General features: G+C 40.7%; 1 protein-coding gene and 1 pseudogene across 1 annotated transcript in view; both read left to right on the top strand.

The window, feature by feature from the left end:
* The first annotated feature begins 1,154 nt into the window (after positions 1-1,154).
* On the top strand, positions 1,155-16,070 carry LOC128017508 (condensin-2 complex subunit G2-like; annotated as a pseudogene).
* A 903-nt stretch (positions 16,071-16,973) lies between these two features.
* LOC128016773 (receptor-type tyrosine-protein phosphatase N2-like) overlaps positions 16,974-17,642 on the top strand; it is a 175,584-nt gene continuing 174,915 nt past the window's right edge. Inside the window, exon 1 of the mRNA XM_052601554.1 lies at positions 16,974-17,225. Within this exon, the coding sequence (XP_052457514.1) occupies positions 17,138-17,225 (88 nt within the window). The 5' untranslated portion in view covers positions 16,974-17,137. The remainder of the gene's footprint in view (positions 17,226-17,642) is intronic.

Below are 17,642 nucleotides of genomic sequence, written 5' to 3'. Positions count from 1 at the left end.
GTTAAAGCAACCTAATAAAATATAATGTTCAATATTTAGGCCTTTATTAGGTCCAGCAATACTCAATTATAGAACATGATACTGATAAAGAGCAATATTTTCTAATAACTAAAATCTAAAGTTTACTTTGCTTGGCATTCTAAAAAGAGGGAAAATAGATTAAAGTTGTTTTATTTTTTTATTAATATTTTTCTATAACATAAATGTAATTACAATAGAATGTATAATCTGTAATATCTCTGATAATTCTTCACCTCTGTACCTCTTATTGTTTTACAGTATTGGAAATGACTTAAAATACAACGGCTTTTGGCTCCATCTGCTGGACATTAGCTGTTAGTTGTATAACTTAGAGTAGTAAATGAACAAGCCGATGCTATTTAACAGTAGTTAGTGTTGGAAGCGTTATGTAAATTAACGTTCTACAACGATAAAATCTGTTGCATTCAAATTCAAGCGCCGTCCATCTCGCCTACAGCAGGTGGCGCTGTCACATTAAGAACGGCAAGGACGAAACGTTACGCCTGACGCCATCGCGGGAAATATGGAAAATATTGAAACGCTCTGATGCGCTGTTCTTCCTGCGTTACATGTCAACAACCTAACAGGTTGAGAAGAGATGTATGTACGCTTGTATGTATATATATATATATATATATATATATATATATATATATATATATATATATATATATATATATATACACACACACACACACACACACACACACCACACACACACACACACACACACACACACACACACACACACACACACACACATATATATATATATATATATATATATACATATTTTCGAAATGTGCTAAAAAGCAACATTATCATTACAAATGTGTAATTACAAGTATATTTAACAACATGACTTAAAGTTTCATTAGAAATTACATTAAAATGTAACTTACCATAAAACATAACACTGAGTTTGGGATTAAGTATATTCTTTTTAAGTATATTATTTCCATAATAAGTAATCTTTTTAAAAGTATGCTAAAGTGTGCTTATTCAGAAGTTATTAATGTAATGTACTTAATGTATGCATACATGGATACAATGTTTTATCTGTTCGAACAACCATAGAACAATAGAAAAGCAAGAGAGACAGAAAACCAAGATCCTTTTGATAACGTGTCAAAATGTTGGGTAGTTTTTTTCTGGTTTCCTTTCAGATACAGACAATGGCAGTAATAAAGGGTGATACAATTGCCTCTACAGTCTCTGTAGACATTTTGCAGGAAAATGACACTTACACTTATCTTCTCGAATGTGCCAAATGCTAAACAGGAAGTACTTGTAATTTAACTCTTAAAAAAATGCAGTAATGTGAAATAATATTACAATTTAAATGAACTGTTTTGCTTTCATATATTTTATTGTGCTTTTATTCCTGTGCTGGCAAAACAGATTTTTCAGCAGCCATTGCTCCAGCCTTCAGTGTTATGTGATCTTTCAGAAATCATTCTAATATGCTGATTCAATATGCTGCTCAAGAAATGTTTATAATTATTATTATCCATGTTGAAACCATGCTTAATATTGCTGCTTAGTATCTTTGTGATATTCCACGTCCCTAAGTTCAGTTTCCGTGTTCAGAGATCAGGTTGTCAGGCCCCTGCTTTGACCGCTGCACTATACACAATGCACTAGCCCCTTAACCTGCAGATAAGAGGAGCCACATTGAGAGGAGCCAGCTCAGGTGGCTCGGGCATCTGTTCTGGATTGCTCCCGCACGCCTTCCTGGGGAGGTGTTCTGGGCGAGTCCCACCGGGAGGAGGCCCCGGGGAAGACCAAGGACGCTGGAGGGACTATGTCTCTCAGTTGGCCTGGGAACGCCTCAGTATCCCCCCGGAAGAGCTGGAGGAAGTGTCTAGGGAGAGGGAAGTCTGGGTGTCTCTGCTTAGACTGCTGCCCCCGTGACCCGGCCCCGGATAAGCAGAAGAGAAAGTGAAGTATTTTTGTGGAAATGTGAAACTTCTTTGATGAATAGAAAGCCAAATAACAGGATTTATTTGAAATAGAAGTATTTGTTACATTAATGTTTATATAATGCATCCTTGATGAATACAGTAATAATGTTTTTTACATCACCACTGGACTCTTAAAAATTCAATTTTTTTCTCTAATAGGGTTGGAGAGTATTTCCTCCATTGTTGTCTTTTACTCCAGGTATAGAGAGTGCTTTGCCACTGTCACACACACTCCTAGCAGGTTATTCATTGGCTGTTTGAATGCTGATGGAGATGGGATCTAAAAGGGAAGGAGGAGTTTGGATGGACTGCTTTCCTTGAATGTTTGGAGAACACTGTTACCCTTGAGGAACTGGTACTAGAACAACTTTATATCCATTATATATAATAAACAGGCAGATCATTTGATATTCTATATTGTGGATGAAAAGTGTTCATGCTTTCTGGGTATATTCCCAGGTCAGTGAGCTCAGAAGGTTATGTACTCTACGAGAGGTGCTTCTTGCTGTAGACCTGGACCTGCACCTGAGAGAGGGCAGCAGGTCATTGATCCTCTCCTCCAGTGTTTCTTCAAGGTCTCTCATATTAAACAAGAAGAGGTTTGGGTATATGTGTTTGTGGGCTCATACATCTGAGACATTATTTTCCACTGTAGATCATTTTTATATAATTTTGTTTATTGCTTATTTTTCAGGGGAAACGGTTCCTTACCTTCCTTGCCTGGAACGACAACTTCATTCAGATGATTCATGAAACTATTAAGAATCAGCTACAGTTTTTCCCAAAGTAATTCAAACACTCCTGACCTCTTGTTTTATAATGCTTTGCTATGTAACTTTGTTTATGGTAAGAGACAGTACGAAGAGGAGTCAGACCACTTGTAGAAATATGAAACCAAATACAAGCTACACTCAATATATACAGGTGCATCTCAATAAATTAGAATGTGATGGAAAAGTTCATTTATTTCAGTAATTCAACTCAAATTGTGAAAATTGTGTATTAAATACATACTTTTGGTGCACATAGACTGAAGTAGTTTAAGTATTAGGTTCTTTTAATTCTGATGATTTTGGCTCACATTTAACAAAAACCCATCAATTTGTGGCACTGCTGAGAAATTTTTCATATTTAATAAAAGGTATCTAAAGCAATCTAACCTAGGTCTCGGGAGCAAATACACATATAGCATCAGTTTAGATGTGTATATGGAGAAATTTGAGGTGATTAAAACTCTCTTGGAAAGGCAGAAGTCTGCCGGGGAAACACAGGCTCTAATGCTATACCATGGACTATACACATACAAGTACTGCTTAGGTCTCAATATGGAACCCAGCTTTCCATGGTTCTCACGGATTCATCATGAAGAGCAAAGCCAGGCCTGGGTCTGCCTCCTCCAGGGGCAGCGCTTGCAGGTTCACCACTTGGACTTTGAAGGGTGTAGTGGAAACCTTGGGCACGTAGCCAGGCCGGGGCCTCAGAATTACCTGGGAGTCAGCCGGCCCATACTCTAGGCATGAATCGTCGACCGAAAATGCATGTAGGTCCACTACCCTTTTGATGGAGGCCAGTACGAGCAGGAACAGAGTTTTCAATGAAAGAAACTTCAGATCCACTAAATGCAAAGGCTCAAATGGGCCCTGCTGTAGCGATTTAAGCACTAGAGTCAGGTCCCAGGGTATAGACGGGGGCCGGGAAGGATTTAACCTCCTGGCCCCTCTACGGAAACCTGACAATGAGGTCATGCTTACCCAAAGACTTCCCATTCATGGGGTCATGGTACGCAGCAATAGCAGAAACCTGGACTTTGAGGGTGGAGGGAGACAGCCTTCACTCCAGTCCTTGCTGCAGAAAGGAAAGCACGACCGCAATCAGGCATCTTCGGGGTCTTCTCGGAGAGAAGAACACCACTCGACGAACAGTTTCCACTTCAAAGTGTAAGCGTGTCTCGTAGACGGTGCTCTTGCCGAAGTGATGGTGTTCACTACCTCTTGGGGTAGGTCACCTAGAACCTCCACGTCCCGTCCAGGGACCAGACATGGAGTTTGCAAAGGTCTGGATGCGGGTGCCAAACGGTGCCCCGTCTCTGAGTCAGTAGATCCTTCCTCAGAGGAATCGGCCAAGGAGGGGCTGTCGCTCGGAGAACTAGCTCGGAGAAACTAGCTTGGAGAACCAGGTCCAAGTGGGCCAATAAGGCGCCAATAGCAAGACTTGCTCCTCGTCCACCTGAACTTTGCATAGTGTTTGTGCGAGAAGGCTCACTGGGGGAAACGCATACTTGCGTAGGCCCCGCGGCCAGCTGTGTGCCAGTGCATCCATGCCTAGAGTTCCCTCGGTCAGGGAGTAGAACAACTGTCAGTGAGAGGTCTCTGGAGAAGCAAACAGGTCTACCTGAGTGGCCTAAAATCATATTTTAGGTCTGGAATATAAACGGCACGAAGTGACCTCAGAACCTTCCGACTCCAAAGGAGGAGGTGGCGGGCGAATTGTAAAATGCGATGGGAGCAAAGACCACCTTTTCGGTTGATGTACGCAACAGTCAATGTGTTGTCCGTTCAGACCAGCACATGCTTGCCTTGTAAGTGACCTTTGAGACGGTTCAAGGCAAGTTGCATTGCTAACAACTCTAGGCAATTGAAGTGCCACTGCAGCTGCGGGCCTGTCCAAACCCCTGAGACTGCATGCCCATTGTACGTGGCCCCCCATCCTGTGGTGGAGGCATCCGTGTAAACCACAGCATGCCTTGATATCTGCTCTAGGGGCACCCCTGCCCAGAGAAATGCATAATCTGACCATGGGGTGAGGGTTTGGCAGCAGGCCGGTGTAACTTGGACCCGGCGAGTGCCGCGCTTCCTTGCTCACCTCGGGACTTGGCTATAAAGCTAGTCCTAGAGCAGTCTCATATGTAGCAGGCCGAGCGGTGTAAGTGCCGTTGCGGCCGCCATATGCCCCAGAAGCCTCTGAAAAAGTTTCAGTGGGACCGCTGTCCTGCCCTTGAACGTATTCAAGCAGGCTAGCACCGGCCGCACACGTTCCTGTGTGAGGCATGCTGTTTGTTAGACCGAACCCAACTACATACCCAGAAAAGAGATCCTCTGCCTCTGCGAGAGTTTACTCTTTTCCCACTTGATCTGAAGGCCCAACAGGCTCAGGTGCCGAAGCACCAAACCCCTGTGCTTGTACAACAGATAAAAAATAAAAAAAAACGTACCAGTGGAACCGTACTCGCAGTGTGATGCAGTGAGATGGAACACAGGGACCCGACTTGGCTTGTGAGCAGGCTGGAGTGTGGTGCGAGTGTGGGGTGCAGGGCTCCCCTGGTTCCACGGGTTGGCAGAGGGTGCATGAGTAGGGCCTTTGTTGATGCTCTCAAACTGCCGCTGCTGCCATCTGGCGAAGGAGGAGGATGAGTGAAGTCCGGTGCTTGGCCGTCCGCAACTCTCCATGCCCTCCTTGGACCCATAGAGGAAGAAAACTGCTCTCTCGTCGAGATTTCCGGATTCTCCACCTGGCCTTCCTCCAGGGGAAGGAGAGGTGCCTTCACCACCCCTCAGAAAGCAGCTACCTCTCTCTGGGTCACCCGTCCTGGGGCCTCTTGCTCTTTCGCTCACCGCCAGGTTTGACAGGGGCCAGGACGGGAGGGGCAGCCTGCTCTATGGCACCACTTGGAGACTGCTGCAGATGCGGCGAGGAGCGGAAAAGAAAAGGTAGCCCTGAAGGTAGCGGAGAACATGACACATCCACGAAAGCCACCTCAGCGTGCTTGACAACCAGACACGTGAGGCAGCGATCTTGACCATCACCCGGTGCCAGGTAACGACCACATATAGAAACGCACAGGTGAAATGGCATCCTTAAAGGATGGTCCGTCATCTTTATAAAGAAGCACCCGTGAAACTCTTTTAGAGGAAATTCCTCTTAGGAAATGCTCTTTTAGTGCTGAGGCACACAGGGGAGATGTCCGCTTGGAACACGACAGGGGGCAGTGCAACCCACTCGACACTGGAACGACCGCCGCCATCTCGCCATCACAGGAAGCTTCCCAGAGCGTGCTGAACTCGCAGTTTACCGTAGACACAGTTGAGGTAAGCAGAACAATACTGTCGCTCGGCTTCAAAGGGAAAAGCTGGTATGCATTGCACCTGCTGCCTTCTTATACTCACGCTGTGATCAGCGGCAGCTGGATGCAATAATTGCATGCCAATGTGCATTGTTTTGTTTAGTTTAGTTGAAGTAGATTGGTCTATTGAAGCGATATCCCGTTTTGTGTCGGTCACCGACGTAGCGTCGAGAGTGACCGACTGAAAGGGAACCTTTTTTATTTGTGGATTTATTATTAATGGTCTAACGAAGAACTGAAAAAAATCATATTTTAGAGATTCTTGTATTTAAGTTTTTATAATCCATTAGAAACAAAATATATTACTTATTAATTAAGTCTGTATGAATTAAATGATTTATTTAAATTACAGGTGTCATGTTTTTGATTTTATAACATCAATACTGCTTTATTTATTCAGAATCACAAGTATCACAAGTATGTGTATTTTAGATTTATTTTATTACAAGTATGCCCTAAATTACTTCCTTTTAAAAAATAACAAACTTTCAAATGGTTTGTGTACGTAGTCATATTTTCTTTAAAAACTGAATCTCTTAAATGTCTTCCACAATGTCCTACAAACTGCCGCGCAACGATGGGGAACTTCAAACAGCTATAAATAATAATATTGTTTATGTTTGTCAATGGCACTAGATGTTGGAGGATGTTCTCTCAGTGCAGGACACTGGTTCCATGGCCAGCCTGCTGGAGATCCTCGTCATTCTATGGGAGAGGGTTCAGAAATCTCTCAAGACTAACCAAGAGGCCTTCATTTACACCACGTCAAAGTTCTCATCTATTCTGCCCCGGTATCTTAAAATCTTTCATGTAAGAGGCACAATCACACAGGGAACCAAAGGACAATTTTAAAGAGCAAAACTGAACACTGTAATCACATCTTTAAAGCTGGTGAAATATGGTTCTAACATGACGCAGTTTTGTGTATATATGTGTGCGCAAGAGGAAGGGTGTAAAGCCCCTCTCATTCTTCTAGCCTCTCTACTTCCTATCTCTGCTGTTCCAGCTCTGATGTTAGCAGGACTCTCACCCTCAAATACCCCTCAGTGCAGCTCATATTTTTAAATGCCCCATTTAAAACGATAATGCAGCTAAAAAAAAAAAAAAAAAACTTGACATAAGATTAATCTGAATTGTAATTTTTCATGGAGCTTTTCCTGTAAAGGACAGTTCAATGAAGAAAATAGCATTTCAAAATCATATTTCCTGCTGATTGAAACCGCGTGGTGTCTCAGCCATCTCTCCAGAACAGCAGGTTGGCTCAAAAGTGAAATGCCAATTTTGATTCCCATTTGATCTAATAGGCATCCTTTAATGCTGGTGGGATTGAGTGTGTTTTCAAGGCTTTAGAGCAATCTGTAGGGCAGTCTGTGTATTGCATGACTGTGTTTTCCTCTCTGCAGGAATAAAGTGATGTCTCACTTGAGGAGTTTGAAAGCAGGCACCGCTGTGACATCATACAGTCAGTCGGTGGAGTGTCTCTGTAGCTGGGGGCAGATCAGCCATATTGTGGAGCTGATAGAGGACTGGCTTGTGGAGGCTGCACCTGTGAGAGCGGTAAATAAAGTGTCCATGTTGGGGGTCATTAGGTTTTTATGGTATTTTCATATTCTCAATGATTACTCACACTCACTCACATCACACAGCAAGGTGATGAAGATACAATTTGCAAAGTGCATTTTGATGGGCTGGAAGAGTCAAAACCATATCTGGACCTAAATTATCTGGATTATTTGCTCCTTCACCCTAAAACACGAGACTGTCTGTTCATACTGCCGCTGGATCAGATCAGACCGCTCCATAGAGCCCTCAACAAATGGAATGTACAGAGGTTTGATGATGACTATTACAAAAAATTGGTGAACATTTACTCTTTTTGTGTTATTACTTTCATTATAATCAACATGGTAATTGCAGGTTTTCACATGTCTTGCTTTGAAGATACTGCTGGACAAGGCTGTTTAGCTAAATTACATGATGTTTCTGGCCTTATTATATTAATCAAAGGGTTTGATGAGATTATATAATTGTTTTGTTAAAGGGGAGTTGTATTTAGGTCTTCAGATATTATGTTCAAATTTTCTGCTTTTATCAGGGCCTGAATTTCATTTTGAAAAATTGGGGAGAATTCCCCCTTTAGGTGACTTTTATGTTTTTTTATTAATATAATTATTATTTGAGGGTATTTTTAGGCATATTTTTTTTAAATATAATCATCTAAACTAAATGTTTCTTCAATCAGTGTTATTTGCGTTTTACAGTTTGTAATGTTGGTGATTTGGGTTGTGTAATGTTTGAATTTTATTGATTCTGTTTCTGCATATCAATTCTGATTCTTAGAATCCAATATAAAAAAAATTAGTTGTTAAATTTATTCTGTCTTTTTACAAAGCATACTGTTACAGCTGAATAACATGAGCAAAAATCAGCAAAAGCAAAAGCAGCGTACAGAACACTTAAAATAAGACCACAGTAAAAACAACTAGATTAATATATATGTGAATTATTAAAGGGTTAAAGACAAGTAAACAGTCAGTAATAAAATTGGAACCTACAAATCAATTAATAGCATCAATAAAAACTGAAAAAATTTCAGGTAGCCTACGTAACTGTAGAAAATGTTAAAAACACGGAATAGTTTTCTTTTAACAAATAAAATATAGATTCATTAAAGTTATTAAATATATTCAGTCAAGATCAGTGAACACTGTACATGGGTTTTCTTTCTCATCTGTTTACGTTCACGCTAAAAACGCTGTTTATGATGATATACTGACGTAATTTTCTGCATACTGTCCGAGTCAATCGTTCGTTCATTATGTGGCTCGGCTCGCTGTTCATCTTCAGTTCTCTCTTCACAATAGTTCAGTCAGTGTATTGTTTGAGTAAATTAATTACTCTGGGATATTGGTTTGTTTGAAGTCAGAGTGAGTGTCAGCCACATTAAAAAAGTTAACAGCTTAAGTAATTTGTGGATCAATGCTTATTGGAGACGTGAACCGTTTTAAACAATTCAGTTTGATTTGGTGAACTGGTTCAAAAAGATCCTGTTAAATTGAGTGATTCGTTCACGAACCGGATATCACAAACTGCTGTTTTGAACTCTCTCACAACAGACAAGAAAGAGAAGACAATGCTGAATAAAGTTTTAGTTTTTGCTATTTTTGGACCAAAATAAATTTTCGATGCCTCAACAAATTCTAACTGACCCTCTGATGTCACATGGACTACTTTGATGATGTTTTTCTTACCTTTCTGGACATGGACAGTATACCGTACATACAGCTTCAATGGAGGGACTGAGAGCTCTCGGACTAAATCTAAAATATCTTAAACTGTGTTCCGAAGATGAACGGAGAGGTCTTACGGGTTTGGAACGACATGAGGGTGAGTTATTAATGACATAATTTTCATTTTTCGTTAAACTAACCCTTTAAGTCTGATTTGCTAGCTGACCCAAACCAGATATTTATAGAAGAGCACAGAACTGTCTCAATAATAGCCGAATAAAACTGTGTCCTCTGTGCATGTGGCAACTTGAACTTTTTCAGTTGATGAAGGAAGTACTTCCACAGCAGGACCTTTTTCACAGTGGAGTCAATGTGAATGTCCCACTTGTTGGAAACTCAGAAGCGAAGACCAGGAGATGTTGGGATATCTTTCATACAGAAGTTAGTCTTTTTTGAGGACTCGCTGTGCATCGCTGCAATCATCAAAGTCTAACCAAAGCAGTGTTACTTTGGAGGTACTTTGGAGATACAGTCGAGGTGGAGACAATCAACACAATAAAATGCAAATGCAGTACAGGAATCGGACACTGGCACCAAATGCATAGATGCTAATCCAATCAGCCTGACAGTCTCACCCATACCTTCACATTACCATAGAAACAAAAGGCACAGCTGTGCCTTGATCTTAGCAGTCACCTTTATCTTGGGACCCTGCCCTATGGTCAGGAAGTACATGAAGACAAAAGGTTAATGTCTCAGAAACATGGGCTGCTTGACTTGATCATCTCAGAATGCCATCATCTTAACCTCAAAATGTTAAAACACAATGTACATAACTTTTTAGTTTATATACTATTACATTGAAACCTATATTTAACATTTTATACATTTGTAATTCCTCACACTTCAGGTCTTGAGAGATGGTTGTGCCCAGGAACCTGAATGACTGTTCATGATGGTGAGTGGGGGGAGAGCAGGAGGGTTTCTCCTGAAGTCCACAATCATCTCCAAAGTTTTGAGTGTATTCAGCTCCAGGTTGTTGTGACTGCAACAGACAGCCAGCCGCTTAACCTCTCATCTGTGAGCAGACTCATCTCTGTCCTGGATGCGGGCGATGACTGTGGTGTTGTCTGCAAACTTTAGGAGTTTGACAGAAGGGTCTTTAGAGTTGCAGTCTGTGATGAGTGGGGTGGGGTTGAGAGCTGTGGGAACGGAGCGAGGCCAGTGGAGTGTTTGGAAAATGAGCGACATCTGCTCCACTCACTGGTCTCAAGTCCCACGGAGGAGATTGGAAGCATACAAAAGAGGAGCAACGACAGTGAAGGAAGAGAGAGGACCAGGCCTGGGTTTTATTTTGTTTTAGTTTTGTTTTTGCGTGTGTGACATTCATCTGCTAGGGGCTGTCTCGCTGTTTTCTGTTTATTTTGTTAATAAAGCTTTCATTTTGAATGTCTGCCGGTTCCCACCTCCTTCTTCCCGTGATTATGAAGTTTCTATATTGTTACACAGTCATTTGTGTAGAGGGAGAAGAGCAGTGGTGAGAGAACACAGCCCTGGGGAGCTCCGGGGCTGATGGTGCAGGTGTTGGATGTGAGTTTTCCCAGCCTCACTAATTGCTGCCTGTCTGTCAGAAAGCTGGTGATCCACTGAGGTGGGCACAGATGGAGGTGGGCACAGAGAGCTGTGTGAGTTGGTTCTGAAGGGTGTCTGGGATTATGGCATTGAAAGCGGAGCTGAAGTCCACAAACAAGATCCTTGCATAAGTCGCTGGTTTGTCCAGATGTTGGAGGATATAGTGCTGACAAGCTAAAATGAACTGTACTTGAAGTTTTCAGGTAGGCATAACAGTAATATTAAGGTACAGCAATACCACAGAAACTGAATCATCTGTTTAACATTAAAATAACACTGGTTAGTCTTCAATGTATGAATAAACATTAATGACAGACAGCAGCAGGTTGTCATTTTTCTTTTGCTTATGTGTGCAGTCGCTGTTGTTTTCCTTCCCGAGCAGAGCAGAGGTCAGAGTGAAATTCACAGAGACAGCGCTGAGAGCTTTTATTCTCCATGGCCAGCTCAGTATCCATCTTCAACACAAAGTGAGTGTACTGCAGTAACTCCACTGCATTCACTCTTTGAGTCCTTCACACTCCAAACGAAGCCAACATTCATTGAACACACTCACTCAAATGATGTTAAGATGTGAAGAGAGTTTTAAAGAAGATAAGTTGTTTGTTAGTACTTTACCTGTACATTCTCAAGCACTGAATTGACATGACGATTCATTGCAGCGGTTAAAGTAGGTCTCTAAATCTGATGCCTATTATACAGTATTGACATCTTCCATCTGTCCTATACTGAACTGTGCAAATGGTTTTCATTGGACATGAATTGTCATAATATTTCACAATATTACCTTTGTTGTATTTTTGATCAAATAAATTCAGCCTTGGGGAGTATGAGAGACTTCAAAAACATTTTTAGAAAATTTTACCAACAAACTTTTAGTTAACCAACATTTGAAGGCTTTATATATAACATTTATATTTTAAAAAGTGTTTTTCTTGTTGAAAATGATGACAATACATGAGGCCTAATCCTAAAACGAATCCAGTTTCGCAATGAGTTGTGCAGACACATAAGTTTTGAGCTTATGTGTCAAGAGCAGCTTCAAAATCCTCGGTACTCCTCTTACTGGACCTGTCTGCTGCTTTTGACACTGTTAATCACCAGATTCTCCTGTCCACCCTCAGAAAGATGGGCATCTCTGAAACTGCTCTCCTGTGGGTTAAGTCCTACCTCTCTGACAGATCCTTCAGTGTGTCTTGGAGGGGTGATGTTTCAAAGTCACACCACCTTGTAACTGGGGTTCCTCAAGGCTCAGTACTTGGACCACTTCTCTTCTCCATCTACATGACATCTTTAGGATCTGTCATTCAGAAGCATGGCTTTTCTTATCACTGCTATGCTGATGACACCAAACTCTACATCTCATTCCAGCCAGATGACCCGACGGTAGCTGCTCGCATTTCAGCCTGTCTGAGTGACATTTCTAGCTGGATGAATGACCATCACCTTCAGCTTAACCTTACAAAGACAGAACCCATTGCTTCATCACAACTTCTCTATACAGCTGGGCTCGTCAACCATAACTCGTTCGAGGACAGCCAGAAACCTAGGAGTTGTGATGGATCATCAATTAAGCTTCACTGACCACATTGCTACAACGACCCAGCCTGCAGGTTTGCCTTATACAACATTAGGAAGATTCGACCCTTCCTGTTAGAGCAAGCAACCCAACTTCTTGTCCAAGCTCTTGTTCTCTCCAGACTGGACTATTGTAATGCTCTCCTGGCGGGCCTTCCTGCATGTACTGTCAAGCCTCTACAAATGATCCAGAATGCAGCAGCGAGGGTTGTCTTCAATGAGCCAAAAAAAGCTCATGTTACTCCTCTCCTCATCAGGTTACACTGGCTACCAGTAGCCGCTCGCATCAAATTCAAGGTACTGATGCTTGCCTACAAGACGACCACTGGCACGGCACCAACTTACCTAAACTCACTGGTTAAATCCTATGTGCCCTCCAGAAGTTTGCGCTCTACAAGTGAACAACGCCTTGTGGTGCCATCCCAAAGAAATTCAAAATCACTCTCACGGACCTTTTCCTGGACTGTGCCCAGCTGGTGGAATGACCTCCCAATCTCAATTCGTACAGTCTTTACTCATTTTCAAGAAACATCTTAAGACTCATCTTTTTCGCCTGCACTTAACCTACTAACACCAGCACTTTTCTTTTTCTTGTCTTTTTCATTTAATAATACAAAAAAAAAAAAAAAAAAAAAACCTGGCTATGCATTCTATACTAGACTAACTGAGACTTGTCATGGCACTTGTATACTGTTGTTGTTTTCTTGTTGACCTGACTGCTTCTATTGTTCTCATAGAATGATTAAATGTAAATGTAATGTAAATGTGTTGCATGTTTATCATTTATTTTACCTTTCTGTATCATTGTCAGATTTGTTTAACAGTGTGCAAGAATGTGCTGCGGGTTTCTGTAGGAGACAATGATTTCAGAGACCATTTACTGCAGCATGTAGCCTCTGTACCTGCAAACACGTGAGGATTAAGTATTTATGCTGATCAAGGGCCCAGTGATTGTATGAGTTGTGTTTAGTCAAGATACGATGTTTGACCACCCTCCCACAAAGGTTTCCAATAGAGTGCTGCAGCTGTGATGCCAAAACCCAGAGGACTCAGCATGGGTTTGCCTGAGATTTTTTTCATTGGTTTTTCAATTCTTGTGTAAAATAAGGTCTGTGGTAAGAATAAATTGAACTGCACACACTTGAACCTAGATGTTCTTGTGTAGTTAAGTTACCCATTGTAAATATTATTAAAAAAATATATATATTTTTTTCATTAACTAGGGCTGTGCGAGTTAATGCTTTATCGCATTAACAAATTATTTAATTAATTCCTACAATTATTTGTGCACAACAATGAGATTGTGATGAGTGGGGCGGGGCCGAGAGCCATGGGAACAGAGCGAGGCCAGTGGAGTGATTTGGAAATTAGTGACACCTGTGACAATCACCGGTCTCAAGTCCCGCAGAGGAGATTGAAAGGATTCAAAAGAGGAGTGACGGCCGTGAAGGACGAGAGAGGACCAGGCCTGGGCTTTATTTTGTGTTTGGTTTTTATTTGTGCGCGACAGTCATCCGTCTCGCTGTTTTGTGTTTATTTTGGTATTAAAATTACAGTGATTAATCGTGATTCATTGCAGAATTTTTTTTTTTTATTGAAAATAACATAATTGTTGTCAAGCACTAAAATTAACTTCACTGCTTTCAAATTTGCACTTGTAGTAGCTATGTGTAATTTACATTGTACAGCAAAACGTCCAAGTATTGTCAATTTATATTTACCACAGACTTTGTTTTATTCCTAAATTGAAAAACCCAATTATTTAAACCCATAGGAAAATCTCAAGGGGACCCCTAGGGGAATTAGTCTTCTGGTCTCAGCACTGTATAGAGTAGTGCTTTTAATACATTTGTGTGTGTATGTGGGTACATTTAGATAAAGCATATATGTGCATCATCATGTGCTCGCTCTGCTTACTGAGCTGGCACAGGGGCTACTTTTCCCATGAGGCTTAGACACAAGAATATCAACCATCCCTCACTATCTGCATTTTGACCAACATCTTCCAGAAAGTTGTGGAAATCATAGCGCATAGACTACCTAAAGACAAGGAAGAGGGTCAGGAGGTGAGGCCTTTAAAAAGAGACATTAGGGCCTTCCTTAAATACTCTTCCATTGCATTTCCAGATGCTTCTGATTGTGTTTAACAAACCTGTGTGCACATGTACATATTTAAACTTAAGTTAGTATTGTTAACATTTGACTGAAATTTGTACCTGACAACATTTCTTTCTGACTCTTTCTTTTAAAAAAGCCTTTCTTTATGTGTCTTTAGCTTTGTTGCTCTTCTGAAGAAGCTCTGTATGACTTTTTGGAGACTAAACTGAGAGGTCAGAGTTCATCAGAGGAGACTTCTCATCACTCTGTGCAGCAGTTATTATTGATATCAGCCGCACTCTGTAGAAGGTAAATCCGTTAATTTCTTCAGTCTTTTATGTTGTGTGATGTTTGTGTGGCATTGCTTCTTTGTCTGTTTATTTGAAACATTTGTTGAGCTCAAAGCATTTCTTTTTACTCAGATGTCTTTTTTGAATGAGTGATATAAATAAGAATATATTTTGTTCTAGAGACAAAATGAAACCATAAGCAGTGTGGGAAAGTTGTCTAAGACCATGTATAAAAATAAGTTAATGTACAAAAGAAACAATTTGAGACACTGAAGCTTGAAATAATAAATGTCGAAAAGCAACAATCTGATGTTTCTTCATGCAGATCTCTCATGTGGAAGAGGTGTTGACTCCAGAGCAGTTAATGACCTTTCACCTCTCTCGAACACCATACTCATAGTGATGCTCAGATCACCTGCTGTTACCAGGAAACTTTATACAACAGCTAGAACCAAAAGCCTTTTTTATACTATTGAGCACTTCTGATTCATTTTCTGGTATGTTTTAGGTTTTTTATGTCTGAAATAAAATCCTCCGTTGAGTCAGAGGGCATCGATGGTATCACACAATGGGCTGCAGTTACACAAATTCTGACCATCATCAAACAATGGGATCCTAGATTATGCTTGATAGTAAAAATCTAAGAACTTTATAAAAAATATTCTTAACACATTCTCAAAGATTTGCATCCCCAATTAATTTTACACAGCTTAAAGCATATAACTACAGTAGTCCAGTGGTGCTGGACTTAGAGAAGAAAGAGAGATATACAGTGAAAAATGAGACAAAGATAAATTCCTATGAGTACATGATTGTTTTTACCTTTCTGCTCTGTTCCTTACAGCCGATGCATTTATTGTAGAGTTGAAGGAATTTGCTTTGTCTGTACGCAGACAAATACAGAGCCATTACCACATCATTACAAAAAACTGACAATATACACAGGTAAAATATTTAGATGATATATTGTGAAAGCTGTTGGAGTTCTATATAAAATGATAGCTGTACAACTGTTAATGTTGTTTTGCTCTCTCTCTCTCTCAATCTTAGGACCATCTATGAATCCACTGTCAGGATGCTGAATGACATTCTAGATCCATTCCAACAACCAAACAGTTTAATTGGCAAGCTAAAAATTTAGAGTTTATGCATATTCCCACAAAATCCTTTATTCCTTTATTCCTATATCCTGTATTGATTAAACATGTCCCTCCTATTTACCTTTTCTGCTTTATCCTCAGATCCATTTCCAATACTGGTCTGAGGTGTTGTACTTTTAGTTTTCCTTAATAAACCATAGAAGTGTACAGAAAAGTCATTGTAAACTCTGAGATATGTATATGCGATTTATTATTTATTTTTTTCCTAATCTGAGATCTTTACAGTGTCACAGTCTATAATCATGGTGTGAAATATATATATATATATAAAAAACACGAGATTAAAATTTTGATTTTGAAGAAACTTGCTCAAACCTGAACCTATGATTGAACTTAACTAAATGTTTGGATGGATTGTGACTTTTTCTCTTTTTCTCCTGTTTGATGTTTGCTTTTCTTCACATAACCCTAGTAATACATTCCAAATAATGCCTATTTAAAACTCTGTCCCATCTTTTAATTATTCAAGTAAAAAAAAAAAGAAAAAAAAAGTGAATTTTACCCATAACCATTTAGTTTTCGCAATCAGTTCGTTATGTAATAGTAATGTTTTCTTCTTTGGAGGGAATGAATGGAGATTGTTTGATACCTTTGACTTATTTATTCCCCACACATGTGGCATGTGATTTATAATCGTAGTGCGTTGATTGTCAAGCACATCACACCATTGTTTCGTTAGGGGGCACAATCTTTGAGCAAAATGACTGCTCTCGAGAGCAACAGAGATAACCCTTCCTCAACCGCTTCTGTCTGATAAGAAAAGTGCGGTCTACCGCTTCAAACTAAATACAACTGACTGCAGACATCTTAAAAACACATCTCGAGAAACTGCATGTAGCTAGTGACGTCAGTAGCTGAGGCGGGGCGCTGACCGTGGTGCTGAACGCGCCTCGCGCCTCTTGAGTTGAGTACAGGACCCAGGGTAGCAGAGCAGCACTCATCTCACTATCCTCCATCTCATTCACCTCTGACCTACTTCCGCTCTAATCACATCACCCCTGAAACGTGAGAGGCGCTATGCCAAATTAACGGGAGCTGTTTGGGCTCGATGGGCAGGATGGCTTCTGTGCGCGCGCTGCTCCTCGCTTTGCTGGCTGTCCACGCGCTCGCCGTTGCTTTCGCGGACAGGAAATTCGGTAAGTTAGTTCAACATGACGCCCCAGTAAGTGTGATGTTTGTCGCCCTTCCCTTTAGAAATAAGCTAACTTGTTTTTGTGTACGCCTATGTATGTTGTCATTGAGTGTAATTAATGAGGCTAATCACAACAGAGTTTTTTTTTTTTTTCATTATTATACATGACTCATAAATGTATCAAACTGGTTGGTTAAAAGTACGGTCACATAAAATCCTTCACCCTTAAGTTAAGATTTTACAGCCCATTAGTGATTTGATTCTGGGTCAAATATACCTGAATCAGCATCCTTGTTGCTTCTGGAGCAATTTCCCCATCCACAAATCAGATTTCAGAGACGTAAAGGGCTTGTACACTATCAACTTATGATTTGCTTATTGCACTGAAGAAGAAAGCCCAGCAGCTTGTCATTTGGGAAGT

Source organism: Carassius gibelio, chromosome A7, assembly GCF_023724105.1.
Source record: "Carassius gibelio isolate Cgi1373 ecotype wild population from Czech Republic chromosome A7, carGib1.2-hapl.c, whole genome shotgun sequence".
Classification (NCBI taxonomy): domain Eukaryota; kingdom Metazoa; phylum Chordata; class Actinopteri; order Cypriniformes; family Cyprinidae; genus Carassius; species Carassius gibelio.
The sequence above is the reverse complement of the archived record's forward strand: the minus strand, read 5'-3'. Positions and strand labels throughout refer to the sequence as shown.